Source organism: Pristis pectinata, chromosome 19 (assembly GCF_009764475.1).
Source record: "Pristis pectinata isolate sPriPec2 chromosome 19, sPriPec2.1.pri, whole genome shotgun sequence".
NCBI classification, from domain to species: domain Eukaryota; kingdom Metazoa; phylum Chordata; class Chondrichthyes; order Rhinopristiformes; family Pristidae; genus Pristis; species Pristis pectinata.
Genome location: NC_067423.1, coordinates 364,261 through 386,104, shown reverse-complemented (window position 1 = coordinate 386,104; position 21,844 = coordinate 364,261). Strand labels below are relative to the sequence as shown.

At 43.2% G+C, this 21,844-nt stretch overlaps 1 protein-coding gene across 14 annotated transcripts in view; it reads left to right on the top strand.

The window, feature by feature from the left end:
- Positions 1–21,844, top strand: part of pcloa (piccolo presynaptic cytomatrix protein a) — a 528,901-nt gene that overhangs the window by 216,962 nt on the left and 290,095 nt on the right. For 13 of the 14 annotated variants that reach the window (XR_007957842.1, XR_007957841.1, XR_007957844.1 and 10 more), the window contains exons 7-9: positions 13,967–16,091; positions 19,441–19,503; positions 20,559–20,695. Coding sequence is in view for 11 of the 14 variants with exons in the window: in XM_052034279.1 (XP_051890239.1) it covers positions 13,967–16,091; positions 19,441–19,503; positions 20,559–20,695 (2,325 nt within the window). In the remaining 3 variants the exon portion in view is untranslated. The remainder of the gene's footprint in view (positions 1–13,966; positions 16,092–19,440; positions 19,504–20,558; positions 20,696–21,844) is intronic. The other variant, XM_052034278.1, reaches the window with a different exon arrangement.

Below are 21,844 nucleotides of genomic sequence, written 5' to 3'. Positions count from 1 at the left end.
AGGTGGCAGTTTCATATTAGATTTTTTTAATCTGAATTCAGAATAATAAATTTGTTAAATGTGTATGTGGTGGAAATTATTGCATTGTTTCAAAATCAAATAAACAGGGGAGTACTGCATTCATGATGTCCAAATGGAATCTTTGTGTCTGGTGATATATTTAGGAATCACTGCAGCAATGAGACACTGTGAAGTTTTAATTTCATGATAAGCACCTAACAATACATCAATGAAATTGCATTTTAAGTGTGGGTTGAGTTTTACCGGAGGTGCAGTCAACAATGATTTCATGCCAGAGTGTTGTGGTGGTTTTAGGATGATATTGCAACCAATAGTACACTTCTGATTATAAAATAAACAAAGTAGTTTTACTGGATTAAAGAGAACCCCAGGGCATTCTATACACACATCGAGAGCAAGAGGTTAACCACTCAAGGATAATCGAGGGAACGTGCTTGGAGGCAGAGGATGTGGGCAAGGTCCTAAATGAGTACTTTGCATCAGCACTTAGCAAAGATAAGAACGTGGACGATAGTGAGATCTGTACGGCGCATAGGGCTACACTGTGCTAGGGCATTTTGAGTTGAAGAAAGTGGTGGTGTTGGGTCTCTTGAAGAATGTCAAGGTGGATAAGTCCCCAGGGCCTGATGGAATGTACCCCATGTTATTGAGAGAGGCAAGAGATTTCTGGCACCTTGACCAAGATGTGTCCTCTCTAGTCACAGGTGAGGTCCTAGAGGACTGGCGAGTAGCTAATGTAGTTCCTTTGTTCAAGAAGGGAAATAGGGATAATCCTGGAAACTGTAGACCGGTGAGTCTCACGTCAGTGATAGGGAAGCTATTGGAAAAGATTCTTTGGGATAGGATTCATGAACATTTAGAAAAGCCTGGCCTAGTTAGGGACAGTCAGCATGGCCTTGTGCAGGGCATCTTACTGACTGAGTTTTCCAGGAAGTGACAAAGGTGATCGATGAGGGGAGAGCTGTAAATATTGTCCGCATGGATTTCAGTAAGACAAGGTCCCACATGGTAGGCTTATCCAGAGATCGAGCTGTATGCAGTCCACAGTGACTTGGCCATTTCGATTCAGAATTGGCTTGCCCATGGAAAAGAGGGTAGTGGTCAATGGGACTTATTCTAGATGGAGGTCTGTGACTGGTGGTGTTCCGCAGGGGTTCATACTGGGCCCTCTGCAGTTTGTGAATATAACTGGTAGGTAGTCTGTCCCTGGTGTCTGATCACTTTCAAGTCCAAATGAATCTGCACGGATAAAAGTGGGATTTGGCCCACAGGGGAGATCGCTTCATAGCAGTGAGAACTGATGGATTTGGACTTGTTCAGATGCAGAGGGTATTTAGAGGCTGAATTAATTTTACGGCATAGGAATAGGTCTTTCTGCCCACGATGTCTGTGCTGACCGTGATGCCAACTTAAACTGCACATGTGCCTGCACATGGTCTATATCACTCCATTCCAAGCCTGTTTGTTTGCCCATCTAAATGACTCTACGGCATTGCTTTCATATCTGCTTCCACCACCTCCCCTGGCAGCACGTTCCAGGCACCTACCACTTGGTGTAAGACACTTACCATCTAAATCTTCTTTTAACTTTCCCCCTCTCACCTTCAATCTATGCCCTATAGTATTTGACCTTTCCATCCTGGGACAAAACTTTAACTTTTAATAAGGAAATAAACTGGGCATTGAACATTGATTTAATAACCTACATTTTACTACAAATCTGCAACGAATCCTTTCATTCCTAAAAGCTACTGAACCAGCGGTGGCACCAGAGACTTACACTCTAGAACTAATGTTTCAGTACGTTTGCAATGTTGACATCTACCCGACAATGTAGAAAATTGTCCAGATATGCCCCATTTACAAAAAAGGGCAAATCCAATCAGACTAATCACTGTTCAATCCATCTTCTCTCAATTATTATGAATTAGAATGCAGATTGTCAGAGGAGATGAGGCCAATGACTCTCTAGGAGATGATAGTTGATATTCACTGGTGGGTTTGTGGTGCAGTCTGAGGTATGTGGGGATGTCAGGGAGCAAGCATTTCTCTTCTGGGAGGTGGAGTCCGTTCACCCCATCTCCTCCTTATCAGCAAGTTTGATGACAAATTTGGACTAGACCGAGCTACCAGGGTCTGGCACGTACAAAGAGGGTTAGGTTAGAATATTAATGATTTGGAAGAGGGGACCGAGTGTAGCGTATCTAAGTTTGCTGATGACGCTAATTGAGTGGAAAATCAAATTGTGCAGAGGATGCAGAGAGTCTGCAGAGAGATGTAGACAGGTTAAGTGAGTAAGCAAAGTTCTGGCAGACGAAGTACAATGTCGGTAAATGTGAGGTCATCCACTTTGGAAGAAAAAATGGAAGATCAGATTATTATTTAAATGGTGAAAGATTGCAGCATGCTGTTGTGCAGAGGGACTTGGGAGTGCTTGTGCATGAATTGCAAAAGGTTGGTTTGCAGGTGTAACAAGTTATCAAGAAGGCAAATGGAACGTTGGCCTTCATTGCTCGAGGGAATGAATTTAAGAGCAAGGAGGTTATGCTGCAACTGTACAGGGTACTGGTGAGGCCACACCTGGAGTACTGTGTGCAGTTCTGTTCTCCTTACTTGAGAAAGATATACTGGCTTTGGAGGCAGTGTAGAGAAAGTTCACCATGTTAGTCTATGAGGAGAGATTGAGTTGCCTGGGACTATACTCACTGGAATTCACAAAAATGAGAGAGGATCTTATAGAAACATATTAAATTATGAAAAGGATAGATAAGATCGATGCAGGAAGGTTGTTTCCACTGTTGCTGAAACTAGAACTAGGGAACATAACCTCAAGATTTGGGGGAATAGATTTAGGATGGAAATGAGGAGAAACTGCTTTTCCCAGAGAGTAATGAATCTGTGGAATTCTCTGCCCAGGGAAGCAATAGAGGCTCCCTCATTAAATTTATTTAAGACACAGTTAGATAGATTTTTGCATGGTAGGGGAATGAAGGGTTATGCGGAAAAGGCAGGCAGGTGGAACTGAGTCCACGGCCAGATCAGCCTTGACCTTATTGAATGGCGGAGCAGACTCAACAGACCAGATGGCTGACTCCTGCTCCTATTTCTTATGTTCTTGCATAAGATGTTGGATGAATTGACACGTTTAATGTTGTGTCAGCAGTTAGTGGTGAAGAGATCTAAACAAAGAAGTATGCCAGAATGATTGGAACAGGCGGATCAAGAATTCTTTGGGCAGGTGAAAGGGTCCATAGTCTGGCGTAAAGGTTCCTGGGCAAAGAAATGGGTATGGAGGCAAAGGTGGTAGAAGAACTCAATGTCATGTAGGGTTTCAAATTCATTGAGGTGAGGATGTGGAGGGTTAAAGCTGAGGTCATCTGGGATCAGAGAGCAGCTGTGGTGAATGTTCATTGACCTGAAATCTTTCACTCTCCACAGATTCTGTTTGACCTGTGGAATATTTCCAGAATTTTCTGTCTTTATTCTTTTAAATCCTAAACTTTTGAAAGAGAGAGAACAAGCAGTTAGTCAAAATGATTTAGTGAAGACAATAAAGAGAGAATGACCATGGAGGATATCCATGTTTGTCCAGATTCAATGGAATTTAGTGCGTCAGCTACAAACTGAGGAATAAGAGAGAGCCCTTTAACCAATATCAGTCATCAACCAAAACTTTAATTTCCAGACCATCCTTATCTCTTTCTACTGCGATGCTGAAACTCAGAGTTATTGTCTTCTGCTTCCAAAATTCTCTCCTACTACCACTTCAAGGACATTCCCAGCCATGTTTCCTAAGATTAGGTCCCATTGTTCAAAGGCTTTTGAAGCTATTAGGGTGGTTGATAGCAGGACCTTAGGATTCACTGTCTGTGACCTTGCCACCGCTCATGGATTGCTCCACATTGTTGCAGCAGTCTGACCGGTGGCATGATCACAAAATATAGGCACATGGTTGGGAGAATGCAGACCTGAATGCACTGGGTGGGTCACATCCAGTCCAATCAGGCCAAACTATCACCTCAGAATTGCTCAGAGTGCTCCACTTGTGGTCTAACCAGGTTTGTATAACTTCCTGCAGCATTGCCTACCTGGTGGTCATCCAGTCCTCTGGGTGTTAAGGCCAGAATTCCACTGACCCTTCTGATCAGTCCTGTACCAATGTGCCTGCCTCCAAATCTCTTTCAATCTGGAGAGTTTTTTTGAACAGGCAGACCTAGGGTTACAAATACATAGTTCCCTGAACGTTGAAACAGTCAGACAAGGTAGTGAAGAAGGTGTAGGGCAAACTTTCCTTCATTGGAGCGGCATTGAATACAAGTGTCGGGACCTCATGTTGCAGTTGTACAAGGCATTGGTGAGACCACAGACCTGGAGTATTGTGGCCAGCATAGATAAGTTGGGAGGCAACTTGGTCGGCATAGATGAGTTGGGCCGAAGGGCCTGTTTCTGCGCTGTATAATTCTATGATTCCATAACTCAATTAAAAACAGAAAACACAGGAACTTCTCAGCAGGTCAGACAGCATCAACATAAGAAAAAGCAGATATTGTAGATATTAAGAAAGAGGAGGTGCCGGAGCTTTGGAAAGCATCAAGTTGGATAAGTCGCCGAGAATGGATGATATGTACCCCAGGCTACTGTGGGAGGCGAGAGAGGAGATTGCGGAGCCTCTGGCAATGATCTTTGCATCATCAATGGAGACAGGAGAGGTTCCAGAGGATTGGAGGGTTGCGGATGTTGTTCTGTTAATCAAGAAAGGGAGTAGAGATAGCCTTGGAAATTATAGACCAGTGATTCTTACTTCAGTGGTTAGTAAGCTGATGGAGAAGAACCTGAGAGGCAGAATTTATGAACATTTGGAGAGTTATAATACGATTAGGAATAGTCAGCATGGCTTTGTCAAGGGCAGGTCCTGCCTTAGGAGCCTGATTGAATTTTTTGACGATGTGACTAAACACATCGATGAAGGGAAGGCAGTAGATGTAGTGTATATGGATTTCAGCAAGGCATTTATAAGGTACCCCATGCAAGGCTTATTGAGAAAGTAAGGATGTGTGGAATCCAAGGGGACACTGCTTTGTGGATCCAGAACTGGCTGGCCCACAGAAGGCAAAGAGTAGTTGTTGAAGGGTCAAATTCTGCGTGGAGGTCAGTGACCAGTGGTGTGCCTCAGGGATCTGTTCTGGGACCCTTACTCTTCGTGATTTTTATAAACGACCTGGATGAGGAAGTGGAGGGATGGGTTAGTAAGTTTGCAGATGACACAAAGGTTGGAGGTGTTGTGGATAGTGTGGAGGGCTATCAGAGGTTACAGCAGGACATAGATGTGGATGATCAGAGGGATCTTGGGGTGCGAGTCCATAGGATGCTCAAAGCGGCTGCACAGGTTGACTCTGTGGTTAAGAAGGCCTATGGCGTATTGTCCTTCATCAATCATGGAACTGAATTTAGGAGCCGAGAGGTAATGTTGCAGCTATATTGGACCCTGGTCAGACCCCACTTGGAGTACTGTGCTCAGTTCTGGTCACCTCACTACAGGAAGGATGTGGAAGCCATAGGAAGTGTGTAGAGGAGATTTACAAGGACGCTGCCTGGATTGGGGAGCATGCCGTATGAAAGCAGGTTGAGGGAACTCGGCCTTTTCTCCTTGGAGCAACGGACGATGAGGGGGGACCTGATAGAGGTGTATAAGATGATAAGAGGCATTGATCAAGTGGATAGTCAGAGACTTTTTCCCAGGGCTGCAATGGTTGCCACAGGAGAACATAGGTTTAAGTTGCTGGGGAGTAGGTATAGAGATGTCAGGGGTAAGTTTTTTTACTCAGAGAGTGGTGAGTGCGTGGAATGGGCTGCCGGCAACGGTGGTAGAGGCAGGTATGATAAGGTCTTTTAAGAGACTTTTTTATAGGTACATGGAGCTGAGAAAGATAAGAGGGCTATGGGTAAGCCTAGTAATTTCTAAGGTAGGAACATGTTCGGCACAGCTTTGTGGGCTGAAGGGCCTGAATTGTGCTGTTGGTTTTCTATGTTCTTATTAATGTTTCAGGACCATGACCATCTACCTAAAACATTTGCTCTGTTTCCTTTCTTGAATGAAGAAGCCTGAGGGGCAACCTGATAGAGGTATATAAAATTATGAGAGACAGAGATAGGGTTAGATGGTCAGAATCTTTTCCTGTGGTAGAGGAATCAGAAGCAAGAGGGCACAGGTTTAAAGTGAGAGGAAGGAGTGTTAAAGGGGATCTGAGGGGAAAGTTTTTACACAGAGAGTAGTTGATATCTGGAACGTGCTGCCAGAAGAGGTGGTAGATTGAGATACGGTCACTGTTACTGACTTCCTGCATTTGTAGTAGTTTTCTTCTCTGTCAAGCACTTTTTATAGCACCGTAATGGACTTACCTATATTGAGACCACAGTATTGCCAGTTACCTTAATCCACTGATATTTCTTTGTACTTTTCAGTTTGCACCTATATTGCTTTCAGTGTTGCCTGTCTTTGTGTGATCTCAAACTTGATCCTGCAGTTTTCTATCCCATAAACTAAACATAATAATATAAGAAAATAGAAACAGGAGTAGGGCACTCAGTCCCTCAAGCCTGACCCACCATTCAATCTTGTCATGGCTGATCTCAAGTCAAGTTTATTATCATGTGCACAAATATGGTGAGGTACAGGTACAATGAAAAGCTTGTTTACAGCAGCATCACAGGCACGTGGGTACAGACAATACACAGAATATAAATTATACATAAATTAGACAAGACAGTGATGGTGCCAGTTCTCCATAGCCCTCAATTCCTTGATATTTCAAAAATTTATCAACTTCCTCTTCAGATACTCCCAATGATCCAGCCCCCACAACCTCCCAGGGTAGAGAGTTCCAGAGATCCACCACCCTCTATGAGAATAGGTTCCTTCACTGTTCTGCTTTAAGTGACCACCTCCTAACCCTGTGATGATGTTCCTTCATTTCAGAATCTTCCACTAGTGGAAATATTCCAGCATCTACCCTGCCATGCCTCCTGACGTCAGCAATAGTAATATAGTCATTGGCAGGAAAGGTTGTGACATTCATGAACTCCATACTGTACCTGCGGGCCAAACTAAATTACAATAATTGACCAGGGGAGAATTGGAATTGGTTTATTATTGTCACTTATACTGAGGCACAGTGAAAAACTTGTCTTGCATACTCTTCATACAGATCAATTCATTACACAGTGCATTGAGGTAGTACAAGGTAAAACAATACAGAATGCAGAATAAAGTTTCACAGCTACAGAGAAAGTGCAGTGCAGGCAGACAATAAGGTGCAAGGTCATACTGAGGTAGATTGTGAGGTCAAGAATCCATCTTATTGTACTAGGGAACCATTCAATAGTCTTATAACAGTGGGATAGAAGCTGTCCTTGAGCCTGGTGGTACGTGTTTTCAAGCATTTGTATCTTCTGCCCGATAGGAGAGGGGAGAAGAGAGAATGTCCGGAGTGGACATTTCATCTGCCAATTCTCAGCCCAGTTTTGCATCCTATCTATGTTCCGCTGTAATCTCTGACAGCCCTCCACACTATCCACAACACCACCAACCTTTGTGTCATCTGCAAGCTTACTAACCCATCCCTCCACTTCCTCATCCAGGTCATTTATAAAAATCACAAAGAGTAAGGGTCCCAGAACAGATCCCTGACATATACCACTGGTCACCAACTTCCATGCAGAATACGACCCTTCAACAACCACTCTTTGCCTTCCGTGGGCCAGCCAGTTCTGCATCCACAATGCAATATCCCCTTGGATCGCATGCCTCCTTACTTTCTCAATAAGCCTTGCATGGGGTACCTTATCAAATGCCTTGCTGTAATCCATATACACTACATCTACTGCTCTCTCTTCATTGATGTGTTTAGTCACATCCTCAAAAAATTCAATCAGGCTCGTAAGGCAGGACCTGCCCTTGACAAAGCCATGCTGACTATTCCTAATGATATTATACCTCTCCAAATGTTCATAAATCCTGCCTCTCAGGATCTTCTCCATCATCTTACCGACCACTGAAGTAAGACTCACTGGTCTACAATTTCCTGGGCTATCTCTACTCCCTTTCTTAAATAAGGGAACAACATCCGCAACCATCCAATCCTCTGGAACCTCTCCCGTCTCCGTTGATGATGCAAAGGTCATCGTTGGAGGCTCTGCAATCTCCTCTCTCACCTCCCACAGTAGCCTGGGGTACATCTCATCCGGTCCTGGCGACTTATTCAACTTGATGCTTTCCAAAAGTTCCAGCACCTCCTCTTTCTTAATATTTGCATGCTCAAGCTTTTCAGCCTGCTGCAAGTCCTCACTACAATCACCCAGATCTTTTTCCATAGTGAATACTGATGTAAAGTATTCATTAAGTACCTCTGCTATTTCTTCCGGATCCATACACACTTTCCCAGTGCTGCACTTGATAGGTCCTATTCTTTTGCATCTTATCCTCTTGCTCTTCACATACTTGTAGAATGCCTTGGGGTTTTCCTTAATCCTGCCCCCCAAGGCCTTCTCATGCCCCCTTCTGGCTCTCCTAATTTCCTTCTTAAGCTCCTTCCTGTTAGCCTTATACTCTTCCAGATCTCTAACATTACCTAGCTCTCTGAACCTTTTGTAAGCTTTTCTTTTCCTTTTGACTAGACATTATAGCCTTTGTGCACCACGGTTCCTGTATCCTCTCATGACTCCCTTGTCTCATTGGAACATGTTTATGCAGAATTCCACACAAATATCCCCTGAACATTTGCCACATTTCTTCTGTACTTTTCCCTGACAACATCTGTTCCTAATTTAAGCTTCCAATTTCCTGTCTGCAAGGCTCATAATTCCCTTACTCCAGCTAAATGCCTTCCTAGTCTGTCTTTCCCTATCTCTCTCCAATGCTATTGTAAAGGAGATAGAATTATGATCACTATCTCCAAAATGCTCTCCCACAGAGAGATCTGACACCTGACCAGGTGCATTTCCCAATACCAAATCAAGCACAGCCTCTCCTCTTGAAGGCCTATCTACATATTGTGTCAAGAATCCTTCCTGAACACACTTAACAAACTCCACCCCATCTAAATCCCTTGCTATATGGAGATGCCAATCGATATTTGGGAAATTAAAATCTCCCATCACAACAACTCTGTTATTATCACACCTTTCTAGGATCTGTTTCCCTATCTGCTCCTCGATATCCCTGCTACTATTGGGTGGCCTATAAAAAAACACCCAGTAAAGTTATTGACCCTTTCCTCTTCCTAAACTCCACGCACAGAGACTCCGTAAACAATCCCTCCACGACGTCCACCTTTTTCGCAGCCGTGACACTATCTCTGATCAACAGTGCCACCCCCCCACCTCTTTTGCCTCCCTCCCTGTCCTTTCTGAAATATCTAAAACCCGGCACTTGAAGTAACTGAGCCATCCAAGTCTCTGTAATGGCCACCACATCGTAGCTCCAAGTATTTATCCAAGCTCTAAGCTCATCCGCCTTGTTCACAATACTCCTTGCATTTAAATAGACTCATCTCAAACTGTCGGTCTGAGCACGTCCCTTCTCTATCACCTGCCTATCCTCCCCCTCGTACCGACTACAAGCTTTCTCTGTTTGAGAACCAAACATCTCTTCCCCAGTCTCTCCAGTTCGGATCCCACCCCCCAACAACTCTAGTTTGAACTCTCCCCAGTAGCCTTAGCAAACCTCCCCGCCAGGATATTGGTCCCCCTGGGATTCAAGTGCAACCCGTCCTTTTTGTACAGGTCAATCCTGCCCCAAAAGAGGCCCCAATGATCCAGAAATCTGAATCCCTGCCCCTTACTCCAATCCCTCAGCCACGCATTTAACCTCCACCTCATTCTATTCCTATACCCACTGTCACGTGGCACAGGCAGTAATCCTGAAATTACTACCTTTGAGGTCCTGTTTCTCAACTTCCTTCCTAACTCCCTATCGTCTTTTTTCAGGACCTCATCCCTTTCCCTACCTATGTCGTTGGTGCCAATATGTACCACGACCTCTGGCTGCTCTCCCTCCCTCTGCAGGATATCTTGGACGCGATCTGAAACATCTCGGACCCTGGCACCTGGGAGGCAAACTGCCTTCCGAGTTTCCTTCCTGCATCCACAGAATCGCCTGTCTGCCCACCTAACTATAGAGTCCCCCATCACTAGTGCCCTCCTCTCTCCTTCCCTACCCTTCTGAGCCACAGGGCCGGACTCTGTGCCAGAGACACTGTCACTGTTGCTTCCCCCAGGTAGACTGTCTCCCCCTAAAGTACTCAAGCAGGAGTACTTATTGTCAAGGGGTACAGCCACAGGGGTACTCTCCAGTACCTGACTCTTTCCCTTCCCCCTCCTGACTGTGACCCACTTACCTGACTCCCGTCGCCCTGGTATGACCACCTGCCTCTAACTCCTTTCTATCACCTCCTCATTTTCTCTGACCAGACGAAGGTCATCAAGCTGCATCTGCTTTTCCCTAACGTGGTCCCTGAGGAGCTGCAGCTCGACACACCAGGTGCAGATGTGGTCATCCTGGAGGCTGGGAGACTTTTTAACTTTTTAAACTGCCCGCGTGCTCACCACTTACATCACACGCCTGCGCAGTCTTGCCCCGCTATTCCCAATTAGAGAGAAAAAAACTTAGCTGCTCCGAGGTCTGAAGTCTGCCGAATCGACCCAAAAATGAAACTGACGAAGTAGTTTTTCTTGCCTTTTTAAACTGCCTGCACGCTAACCCACATGCTACACATGAACAACTTTTGTTTTAGTTATGAGGAGAAACTGGAGAGGCTAGTTCTGTTTTCCCTAGAGCAGAGGAGGTTAAGAGGGGACGACTGAGGTATATAAAATTATGAGGGGGTATAGGTAGGGTAGACTGCAGTAAACTTTTCCTTATATCAGAGATAGATAAACTATAGGACATGAATTTAGGGAAAGGGGGAAGAGGTTCAGAGGAGAAATCAAGGGAAGCCTTCTTCACCCAGACAATGGTAAGTACCTGGAATGAACTGCCTGAGAGAGTGATGGAAATTAGGTCACTGAGAGTATTTAAGAAGTGTCTGGATGAGCACTTGAATCACTTAAGCATAGAAGGCTATGGATACAGAAGGGTGCCCACAAGTCTGCATGGACGAGTTGGGCGGAATGTACTGTTTCTACACTATATGATTCTTTGACTCCATGACGCTAAGTTTTATTGCAATGGTAGAGCACCTTGATGAGACAGCACCTGGAGTATTCTGGACAATTTTGGTCTCCTTACCTCATACTTGATATGGAGGGAATGGAGCAAATGTTCACCAGTCTGATTCTAGGGATGGCAGGTTTCCTGTAGAAGAGTTAGACTAGGACTCTATTCTCCATTGTTTAGAAGAATGATGGGAGAAGTCAATGAAACATTCAAAATTCCTAACAGACTTGACAGGCTGGATGCAGGAAACATGGTCCAGGAGCAGGGGCCACAGTTTTGTAATATAAAGTGTGCCTTTTTAGCATTGAGATATGAAGAGATTTTTTCACTTAGATAATTGAGGAATCTTTGGAATTCTTTCCCCTGCAGGGCTATGGGGGTCCAATCATTGTGTTCATTCAGAACAAAGATCATTAGATTTCCAGACATTCGTAGAATGAAGGGAAATCACAAACTGCAGATGTAGTTAGTGCTGCTTCATCACATCTCCAGGGGCTCAGCTCTGGCCCTGCCCTCGGACCCTGGCTGTTGTCAGTGTGGAGTTTACATTTTCTCCCTGTGTCAATGTGGATTTCTTCTGGATGCTCTAATTTTCCCCACTTTCCAAAGATGTGCTAATGGTTAACTAGTTGCTTTAAATTAGCCATTGGTATATAGACAAGTGGCAAAAGATGAGTATGTGAGCGAGCAAGGAAATAAGGAGAGGGGATGGGATGGATGCAGCTGCTCCCCAGAAGCTGGCATGACCCCAATGTGCTGAATAACCTCCTGTGTCATGATAGTAGGTAAGTGTTCACAAAGTTAATGACCCTAATGTGAACATGTAATGTTGTTACTGCTAATTTCAATTTATTTTATTCTGACCAGAGACCAGAAGTTGATGCATCTATTGATTGATGTTTTTAATAACCTGATTTTGCTGGACTAATCAAATATGAAAAAAAGTACCAGTTGAGCTGAAAATGACCAAAGGGACTGAAACTAAAAATCTAAATTGTCAAACCCTATGTCTATTCTGTAGCCTGAATCTCAGAAACTGATCAAATGTGTTCTCTTCCATTGCCCAAAGAACAGGAGATACAAGGATCCATTCCAATTCAGTGATCCCATTTTAGCAACATGGTTTTCAGTTCAATTCACAAATAATACAGCAGCAAACACGTTATGTTAGAGTCATGGAATCATAGAGCACTACAGCGCAGAAATAGGCCCTTTCGCCCATCCAGTCCATGCCGACCTGATCTTCTGCCTCGTCCCATCTACCTGCACCCGGACCATATCCCTCCAAACCCTTCACATCCAAACCTCTCTTAAATGTTACAATTGAACATGCAACTACCACTTCTGCTGGAGCTCGTTCCACACTTGCACCACCCTCTGAGTGAAGAAGTTTCCCCTCAGATTCCTCATATATTTCACCTTTCACCCTAAATCTATGTCCTCTAGTTCTAGTCTCACCCAACCTGAGGGGAAAAAGCCTGCATGCATTCACCCTATCTGTAGCCCTCATAATTATACCCCTCTATACCTCTTATAAGATCTCCCATTATTCTCCTGCGTTCCAGGGAATAAAGTCCGAACCTTATCAACCTTTCCCTGTAACTCAGGTTCTCAAGTCCCAGCAACATCCTTGTAATTTTTCTCTGCACTCTTTCAAGCTTATTGATATCTTTCCTGTAGAACTGCACACAATACTCCAAATTTTGCCACACCAACGTCTTGTACAACTTCAACATAACATCCCAACTCCTGTACTTATTGCCCTGATTTATGAAGGCCAAAGTGCCAAAAGCTCTCATTATGACCCTATCTCCCTGTGACGCCACCTTCAAGGAACTATGGATCTGTATTCCCAAGTCCCTTTGTTCTACCGCATACCTTAGAGCCCTACCATTCACTGTGTAAGTCTTAGCCTGGTCCGTCCTCTCAAAGTGCATCACCTCACACTTGTCTTCATTAAATTCCATCTGCCATTTTTCAGCCCATTTTCCTAGCTGGTCCATATCACTTTGCAAGCTTTGATAGCCTTCCTCACTGTCCACTACACCCCCAATCTTGGTGTCATCTGCAAGTTAGCTGATCCAGCTGACCACATTATCATCTAAATCATTAATATAGATGATAAACAACAATGGATCCAGCACCGATCCCTGCGGCACACTGCTAGTCACAGGCCTCCAGTCAAAGAGACACCCATCTACTACCACTCTCTGGCTTCTCCCACTAAGCCAATGTTGAATTCAATTGGCTACTTCATCCTGAATGCCGAGCGACTTAACCTTCTGGACCAGCCTCCCATGTGGGACTTTGTTAAAGGCCTTGCTAAAGTTCACATAGACAACATCCACCACCTTTCCCTCATCGACCTTCTTGGTAACCTTCTTGAAAAACTCTATAAGATTGGTTAGATATGGCCTACCATGTACAAAGCAATGTTGACTATCCCTAATCAGGTCTTGTCTATCCAAACACTTATATATCATGTCCCTTAGAATACCTTCCATTAGATTGTCCTATGGGAAGCAAAAGCTCATTGGTGACAGTGATTTATAGTGTCTAATCGTGAGTGAAATCTCAAGCAAAGCCCTAACAGCATACATGTGAGATTGTGTCTTAATGTTTACCTGAACTTGAGAGTTGTTGAATTTCATTGAGCATTATGTTATTTTCACTGGGCTTCTAACCTTGACCATTGCAAGCAATATTCACTTGAGTTATTTGCTCTAATTTCAGACCAAAAGTTCTCAAAGTATCACTCCAGCGGGTACTCAGAAAAAAGTGAAGCGAACTCTTCCCAACCCTCCTCCAGAGGAGGCTAGTGCTGCAGGGAATCAGGCAACATTCTCCAATGCGGGCTCTGTTTCCCGAAGGCGAGTCTGTAGGACAAACACCATGGCAAGAGCTAAAATTCTCCAGGACATTGACAGGGAATTGGAGCTTGTGGAGAGAGAGTCCTCCAAACTCAGGAAAAAACAGGCAGAGCTGGATGAAGAAGAAAAAGAAATTGATGCCAAGTTACGATATTTAGAAATGGGCATCAATCGAAGAAAAGAAGCTTTACTGAAAGAGAGAGAGAAAAGGGAGCGAGCATATTTACAGGGTGTGGCCGAAGAAAGAGACTACATGTCAGACAGTGAAGTAAGCAATATAAGGGAAACCAGAATGGACGGACAACGTGGATTAGAGAGGCCGAGAACGGCACCACAGTCTGATTATGAGCAGTTTCTCTCCTCTCAAACCCAGTCTCAACCTCAGTACGCAACCACTCCCAGCCATTATACACAGTACCAGTACTCCACTCCAACACCAACACAAGCCCAAACACAGTACCAACAGCAGTCATTATACCATCAGCAAGTTTCTCCCTATCAAACCCAGCCAACGTATCAAGCAGTCCCCACCATTACCTACCAACAACAGCAGTCCCCTGCTTCCCAAGGCCAGTCCGCAACCTACCCACATTCATCACAAGTAATGATGATTCAGCAAAAACCCAGACAGACAGCACTTGTTGATCTTGAACCAAAAATAACCACAAACTATGAGGTGATTCATAATCAGCCTGTTCTAATGGCCTCTACTTCTACAGACACCACATATGCAGTTCCTCATTTGAGTAGTAAATACAGCAATTTAGACCTTAGAATAGGTTTGGATGAAAGAGGAACCATGGTAAGTAGTCCCATGTCAGGTATTTCTGCAGATTCCTATTATACAGACCTAGAACACCATGCACCCAGGAACTATGTTCTGATTGATGACATTGGGGAACTCACTAAAGGATCTAGTTCTCTTACTACTGGTTTTAACCTTCATAATATACAAAAGGAAGTACAAAAGAGTGAGCGACTTCTCCGTGCCAGTGAAGCACGGAGAGCTGGAGATGTGAAAGATTTTATCGGGACACTGCAGACGTCTACCCGGTTACACTCCTATGGGAAAGCAGAAGAGGACTCCATGGAGGATCCTTACGAGCTGAAGCTTTTGAAGCAACAAATAAAACAAGAGTTCCGCAGAGGTACCGAAGGTTTAGAACATCTTTCTGGCCTCCCCCACTATTATCACGGAGACAGCAGCTACCGGCACTTTGCCAAGTCTGAGAAGTACAGCATTAGCAGGCTGACTCTGGAAAAACAAGCTGCAAAACAATTGCCCCCATCCTTTATTTACCAAAAACAAAGCAAGCACAAAAAACAATTGCTGGACCCCAAAATTTCCAAGTTTTTGCCAATTCAGGAAGCTCGAGATGTCGAGGCAGAATATGCCAGCTACATGGGCAGTACACCGTCAGCATCTGGAGTTAGTTCCAGGGCAAGACTTATTCAGGATGACATAACATTTGGACTAAGAAAAAATATTCGTGACCAGCAGAAATTTCTAGGGCCAGCTATCAGGTCGACTTTAGATGATGAAATTGACAAAGCGTACACAAGTGGAACAAGATCCAGGCCCTCATCTGTTTATGGACTTGATTTGTCAATTAAAAGAGATCCTTCCAGTACATCGTTACGGATAAAAAGTCAGGAAAATGATCCGTTAGATATGGCCTATGCTCCTTCTGGACGAACTAAGCCATCTAGTTTACCCATCAGCCACAGTAGGGGGAGAATTCCCATTGTGGCCCAGAATTCAGAAGAAGAAAGTCCTCTGAGCCCAGTTGGACAACCCATGGGAATGGCTCGTGCAGCAGCAGGTCCATTGCCACCAATATCAGCTGATACTAGGGAGCAGTTTGGCTCAAGCCACTCACTGCCTGAAGTGCAGCAGCACATGAGAGAGGAATCTCGGACCCGTGGATATGACCGTGATATAGCATTCATCATGGATGACTTCCAACATGCCATGTCAGACAGTGAAGGTAACATGGAATCTGAATGTTGTTTTATCAATGACAAAAGGTACCTTTAATGCATGTACATAGTTTCTGTTCATTTCTGTACTCCCTTGCTCTTGCCTGTGTTTATTTGTTTATTTGTGTATACTTTAGCGGAGGTGTTTCCCTGAAAGCATGTTACAAATATTTTAGATTTCTGCTTCCATTGAGGATTTTGTGTCAACCAAGTGAGGGAATCAGGAGGCTAATGAACCACATAAAGAAGAAGGTAGTATTGGGTGTCTTAAAGAACATTAAGGTGGACAAGTTCCCTGATGGGATACACAGAGGTTATTGAGAGAGGCAAAGGATGAGATTTCTGGGGCCTTGACCAAGATCTTTGTGTCCTCTCCAGCCACAGGCGAGGTTCCAGAGGACTGGCGAGTGGCTAATGTTGTTCCATTATTCAAGAAGAGAAATAGGGATAGTCCTGGTAACTATAGACCAGTGAGTCTCACAACAGTGGTAGGGAATCTATTGGAGAGGATTCTCAGGGATAGGATTTATGATCATTTGGAAAACCATAGCCGAATTAGGAACAGTGTAGCATTGCTTTGTGTGTGGCAAGTCGTGTCTTACTAACTTGATTGAGTTTTGCAAGGAGTGATGAAGGTGATTGATGAAGGTAGAGCTGTGGACGTTGTCTACATGGATTTTAGTAGGGTGATTGATAAGGTCCTCATGGTAGGCTCATCCAGAATATTAAGATGCATGGGATCCACGGTAACTTGGCCGGTTGGATTCAGAATTGTCTTGCTCAGAGAAGACAGAGGGTAATGGTCAATGGGACTTATTCTGGCTGGACATTCATGACTAGTGGTGTTCTGTAGGGATCTGTACTGGGACCTCTGCTGTTTGTGACATACAGTATATTAATGACATGGATGAAAACATAGATGGGTGGGTTAGTAAGTTCACAGGCGATACAAAGATTGGTGGCGTTGTGGATAGTGTAGAAGATTGCCAAAGGATATAGCGGGATATAGATCAGTTGTAGATATGGGTGGAGAAATGGCAAATGATCCAGTCAAATGTGAGGTGTTGCACTTTGGGAGATCAAATGTAAAAGGACAGTACACAGTTCATGGCAAGATCCTTAACAGTGTTGATGTTCAGAGGTCTCTTGGGATCCAAGTCCATAGCTCCCTGAAAATAGCTGCAAGTTGATAGGATAGTAAAGAAGGCATACGGCATGCTTGACTTTTTTAGTCGAGGCAATGAGTTCAAGAATTGGGAAGTTATATTGCAGCTTTATAAAACTCTGGTTAGGCCGCATCTGGAGTATTGCATTCAATTCTGGTCACTCCATTATAGGAAGGATGTGGAGGCTTTGGAGATAGTGCAGAAGAGGTTTACCAGGATGCTGCCTGGATTGGAGGGCATGTGCTACAAGGAGAGGTTGGACAAACTTGGGTTGTTTTCTTTGGAGTGGCAGAGGCTGAGGAGAGATCTGATAGAGGTCTATAACATTATGAGAGGCATAAATAAAGTAGACAGCTGGTATCTTTTTCCCAAGGTCAAATTGTCTAATAAAAAAGGCATGCATTTAAGATGGGAAGGAGTAAGTTCAAAGGAAATGTGTGGGGCAGGTTTTTTTACACAGAGAGTGGTGGGTGCCTGGAATGCACTGCCAGAGGTGGTGGTGGAGGCAGATACGATAGAGTTATTCAAGAGGCTGTCAGACAGGCACATGGATGTGCAGAGAGTGCAGGGATGTGGACATTGTGTAGGCAGAAGGGATTAGTTTAGTTAGGCGTTTAATTAGTTCGGCACAACATTGTGGGCTGAAGAACCTTTTCCTGTGCTGCACTGTCCCATGTATACTGTGTACAGTCTTGGTCACCCTGTTCAAGGAAAGACGTGGTTAAACTGGGAAAGAGAGCAGAAAAAATTTACGAGGATGTTGCCAGGACTCGAGGGCCTGGGTTATTGGGAGAGGTTGGCCGGGCTGGATGTTTTATCCTTGGAACATAGAATAATTGAGGGGAAACCTTATAGAAATGCTTAAAATTATGAGAGGCATAGATCAGGTGGATGGTAACAGTCTTTTCGCTGGGGTAGGGGAGTCCAAAACCCAGAGGCACGGATTTTGGTTGAAGAGGAAAGATTTAAAAGAGACTTGAGGGCAACATTTTCATGCAGAGGTGGTGAGTGTATGGAAAGAGCTGCCAGAGGAAGTGGTTGAGGCAGATACAATAGTATCATTTAAGAAGCACTTGGATAGGTACATGGAGGGACGGGGCTCAGAGGGATATGGGCTGAACTCAGGAAATTGGGATTAGCTGGGTGGGCACCGTGGGCGGCAGGGACTTGTTGGGGCGAAGGGCCTGTATCCGTGCTGTATGACTCTTTGACTCATATATTTTGTGTGAATGTCTATGTTGCTGCCCCTTATCTGCAATGATTTCATGAAGAACTGCTTTTTTTGCAATTTCCTTTTATTATTTTTGTCTGTGTGACTGTCCACATCGTATCACTGTTTAAACCATTTTCACATTCATTTACTGTGATCTACAGAGGAATTAGCATTATTAGTTTTGAAATATTGGACCACAGCAGGATGTCATGTATTTTTAAATGTCTAAGTTGATAAAAATGGGGAAGTTGTCTTTATGATTCTCTACTGTATTTCTTTCAATTTTGACAGATCCAAGAAAATCCAGGAAATAGTGTTAGAGATCTGATCACTTTGAGCTTTAACTTATTTAGGCGCACTCTATTCTGCCAATTTATTTCCACATTTTTCATTTTTATATTTGGAAATTGGCTACACAAGGAAGCTGTCAATTCCATTCTGGACTCAATAAGTTAAACAAATAGATTGCAGAAGTTTGCATGAGTTCATGGATAAGTAGTTTTCTCTAAGCTTCTGGCAAGACAACTGCAGTTACCTTAGGTTAGTGAACAGTGTTAGTCTGCCTATAGTGGGACAAAATTTGCAACTTAAAATCCCATCCTCAAAATGTTTATATTGATGAGTAATTGAAAGAGTGTTTGTCAGTTTTTAGAAGTGTTTTACTGAGTTAATAATGCTTTATATATTTTTCATTGATTTTATTATTGACAAAGACTCCAGTTGCTGCTTTGGGACATTCTGAATTTGTTGCTAGTGTCTACTTTCTGTCCCATTTCCCAAACTACCTTCCGAAGAAGTGAATACAGACAATGACTTCACCAGATTTTAGTTTGAAAATGCTAGTTAACAATCAGAGGTGACTGCTGTGAAAATTCTTGGTTCCCTACATCACATAAAAATAGAATAACACCTGAGGAGCCGAATTATTCTGACGCTGCTTTTTTTTTCTTTTTCCTTCTCTTGCTTTATATCAAACAGGGCTATGCACAGCACTGAATCAATTAACTGAACCCAACCAAACTAAGTTCATTGAAATCAATTGTGAGTTGAATAATTTGGCTGGACTTTCAGCTTTGTTAAATTGAGTTTGCTAGCTAATGAAGGGCCACTGAGTGATATTATATGGTACATATGCAAGGCATGGTCATTGGTTCTTGGGAAGATTTGTTTACTGAAAATACCAAAGGAAACTAAAATAAGTGCACTGTGGTTGCTAGGCCCCCCGGTTTCAATGATTCAACTAGAAACAATTAAGACTTGGAGCAACATGATGTTCTAATTAAGGACACCACTGCTTCAGGTTAGACAAATGCCAATCCCAAATCAAATTATATTGGTGTGTTGTATAGTTTTTCAGCATTAAGCTGGTTTTATAGATCAGCCCTCAGTGAAATAATTGTCCTCAAAAAAAAATAAGGGTAGATTTCTCACACATTCACCATCAGTGGGTGAAAATCTAACCTTTGATGATTTAGGCAACATCAGTGACAACAGCAATTGATACAGAATTGGCCCACTCACCATTCCAAATATTACATTTTGGTTTTAAATCAAAGAAATGCATGTTTCCTAGAATCTATGGCAGAATTTATGTTGTCCTGACTAGTTTCCATTTTCTTATCAAAACTTTGGAAGCTAATTGTCTCAATAAAGAAATTTTGACCAATTTATCTGATTCTAACACCAGATTAGAATGATTGTTTTATATTTTGATTTGAATTTAGACTTTACAAATAACTATTATCAATCCTTAAAAAAATCTTCATGAGAATTGACAAATAGCCATATGACACTCACAGTATTCCTGTGCAAAAAACTTCGATCCCATTAAAATTTAAGACAACTATTGAATGATTTCAACATTCAATGGTTTGCACTCCTTTCGTCCCCAGTTAATAAATCTATGAAATGTTACAATTGCGTTTTGCGCTTTGCCATAGTCTTGTGTCATAGGTGATAATCGTGCATGAACATATTGAAAAGCTTGCATGCTGCATAAACCCAGTGGGAAGAATGCAATCCTTTCCTGTAGTTTGCTGCCACTCCTAAACTCCCTTTGCATGGCTTAAGAATTGATAGTACTTTGATTTTCAAAGCATACCATCTTCGACGGGAAGAAACAGATTGGTTTGACAAGCCACGTGAATCTCGCATTGAAGATGTACCTGCCATAAATCGCAAAGTTCCAGAGAAATTATCCCATTCCAGACAATCTCAACCACAGTCTGCAGAAGTAAGGGAACATTTATTCATTTGTCTTTTACATTTTCATCACTAAATATGAATTAATTATTTTTAATTCTTGGGTTAGTTATCATGTTCCAATTAATTACTGAATATGGTTGTGATTGACTTATCTTCAGTTTTGAATATTGTATCCTAATGGACAGCAGACCAGAATTCACCATAGACCTGTTAGCATTTCACCCAAGTACTGACTGTAACTTCAGGACCCTTACACAATATGTGAGTTTTGAACACGTGGCCACTGGTGAGTTCCTGACTGTGATCAATGCGGTCCAGCACTAGAATGTGCTTTCCTGTAGTTTTCCACTAGTTACAGTGAGGAATCTGCCCATTGCACCCACCTGGCACAGGTACAGCAACACCATTCATTTCAATGGAGAGGAACAGGAGACAGAGAAAGATATGAGTCAGACAACATTTTTTTTTTAATTTATAAAGCTTAAGAGCATACAATATCAAAAATATGAGCAGGAGCAGATGCCTCAGCCTTTCAAACCTGCCCTGACATTTAGCAAGACCAAGGCTGATCTTCAAACTCCAGACCATTTTCCTGCCCTATCCACATATTCCTTGTTTCCACTAATATCCAGAAACCTATCAATCTCTGATTTGAACGAACTCAGACCACAGCACGCAGGATAAAGAATTCCAAAGATCTGCCATCATCTGTGTGAGAAAGTTACTTATCTCAGTCATAGCTGACCTACCCACTGTGACTCCATGATCCCTGTTGCTACCCTGTGGAGCTCTCTAAGACATTATATCTTTCAATAAAGGCTCTTGTCATTCTTCTAAATATTAGAGATGAGATGCTAGCCTGAATCTTATATCGTTCCCTGACCTGCCCTACCAAATTTCTCCATATATAACACACCTGACATCCCAGGAACCAATCTGTTGCATCTTTGTAGCACTCCCTCTATAGTGAGTATATTCCCTTCTTCAGTGAGGAGATCACAATTGTATAGAGTACTCCAGACATGCCCTCACCAAGATCAACTCATGGCCTGCCCTCCAACATGCTTCTGAGACCTGAAGCATCCCAGGGCACTGCAACAATGCCACCAACACTCTTTTCACAAAATGCTCCAAATTCACTGGAAAGACAAGTGAACCAATGTTGATGTCCTCTCCC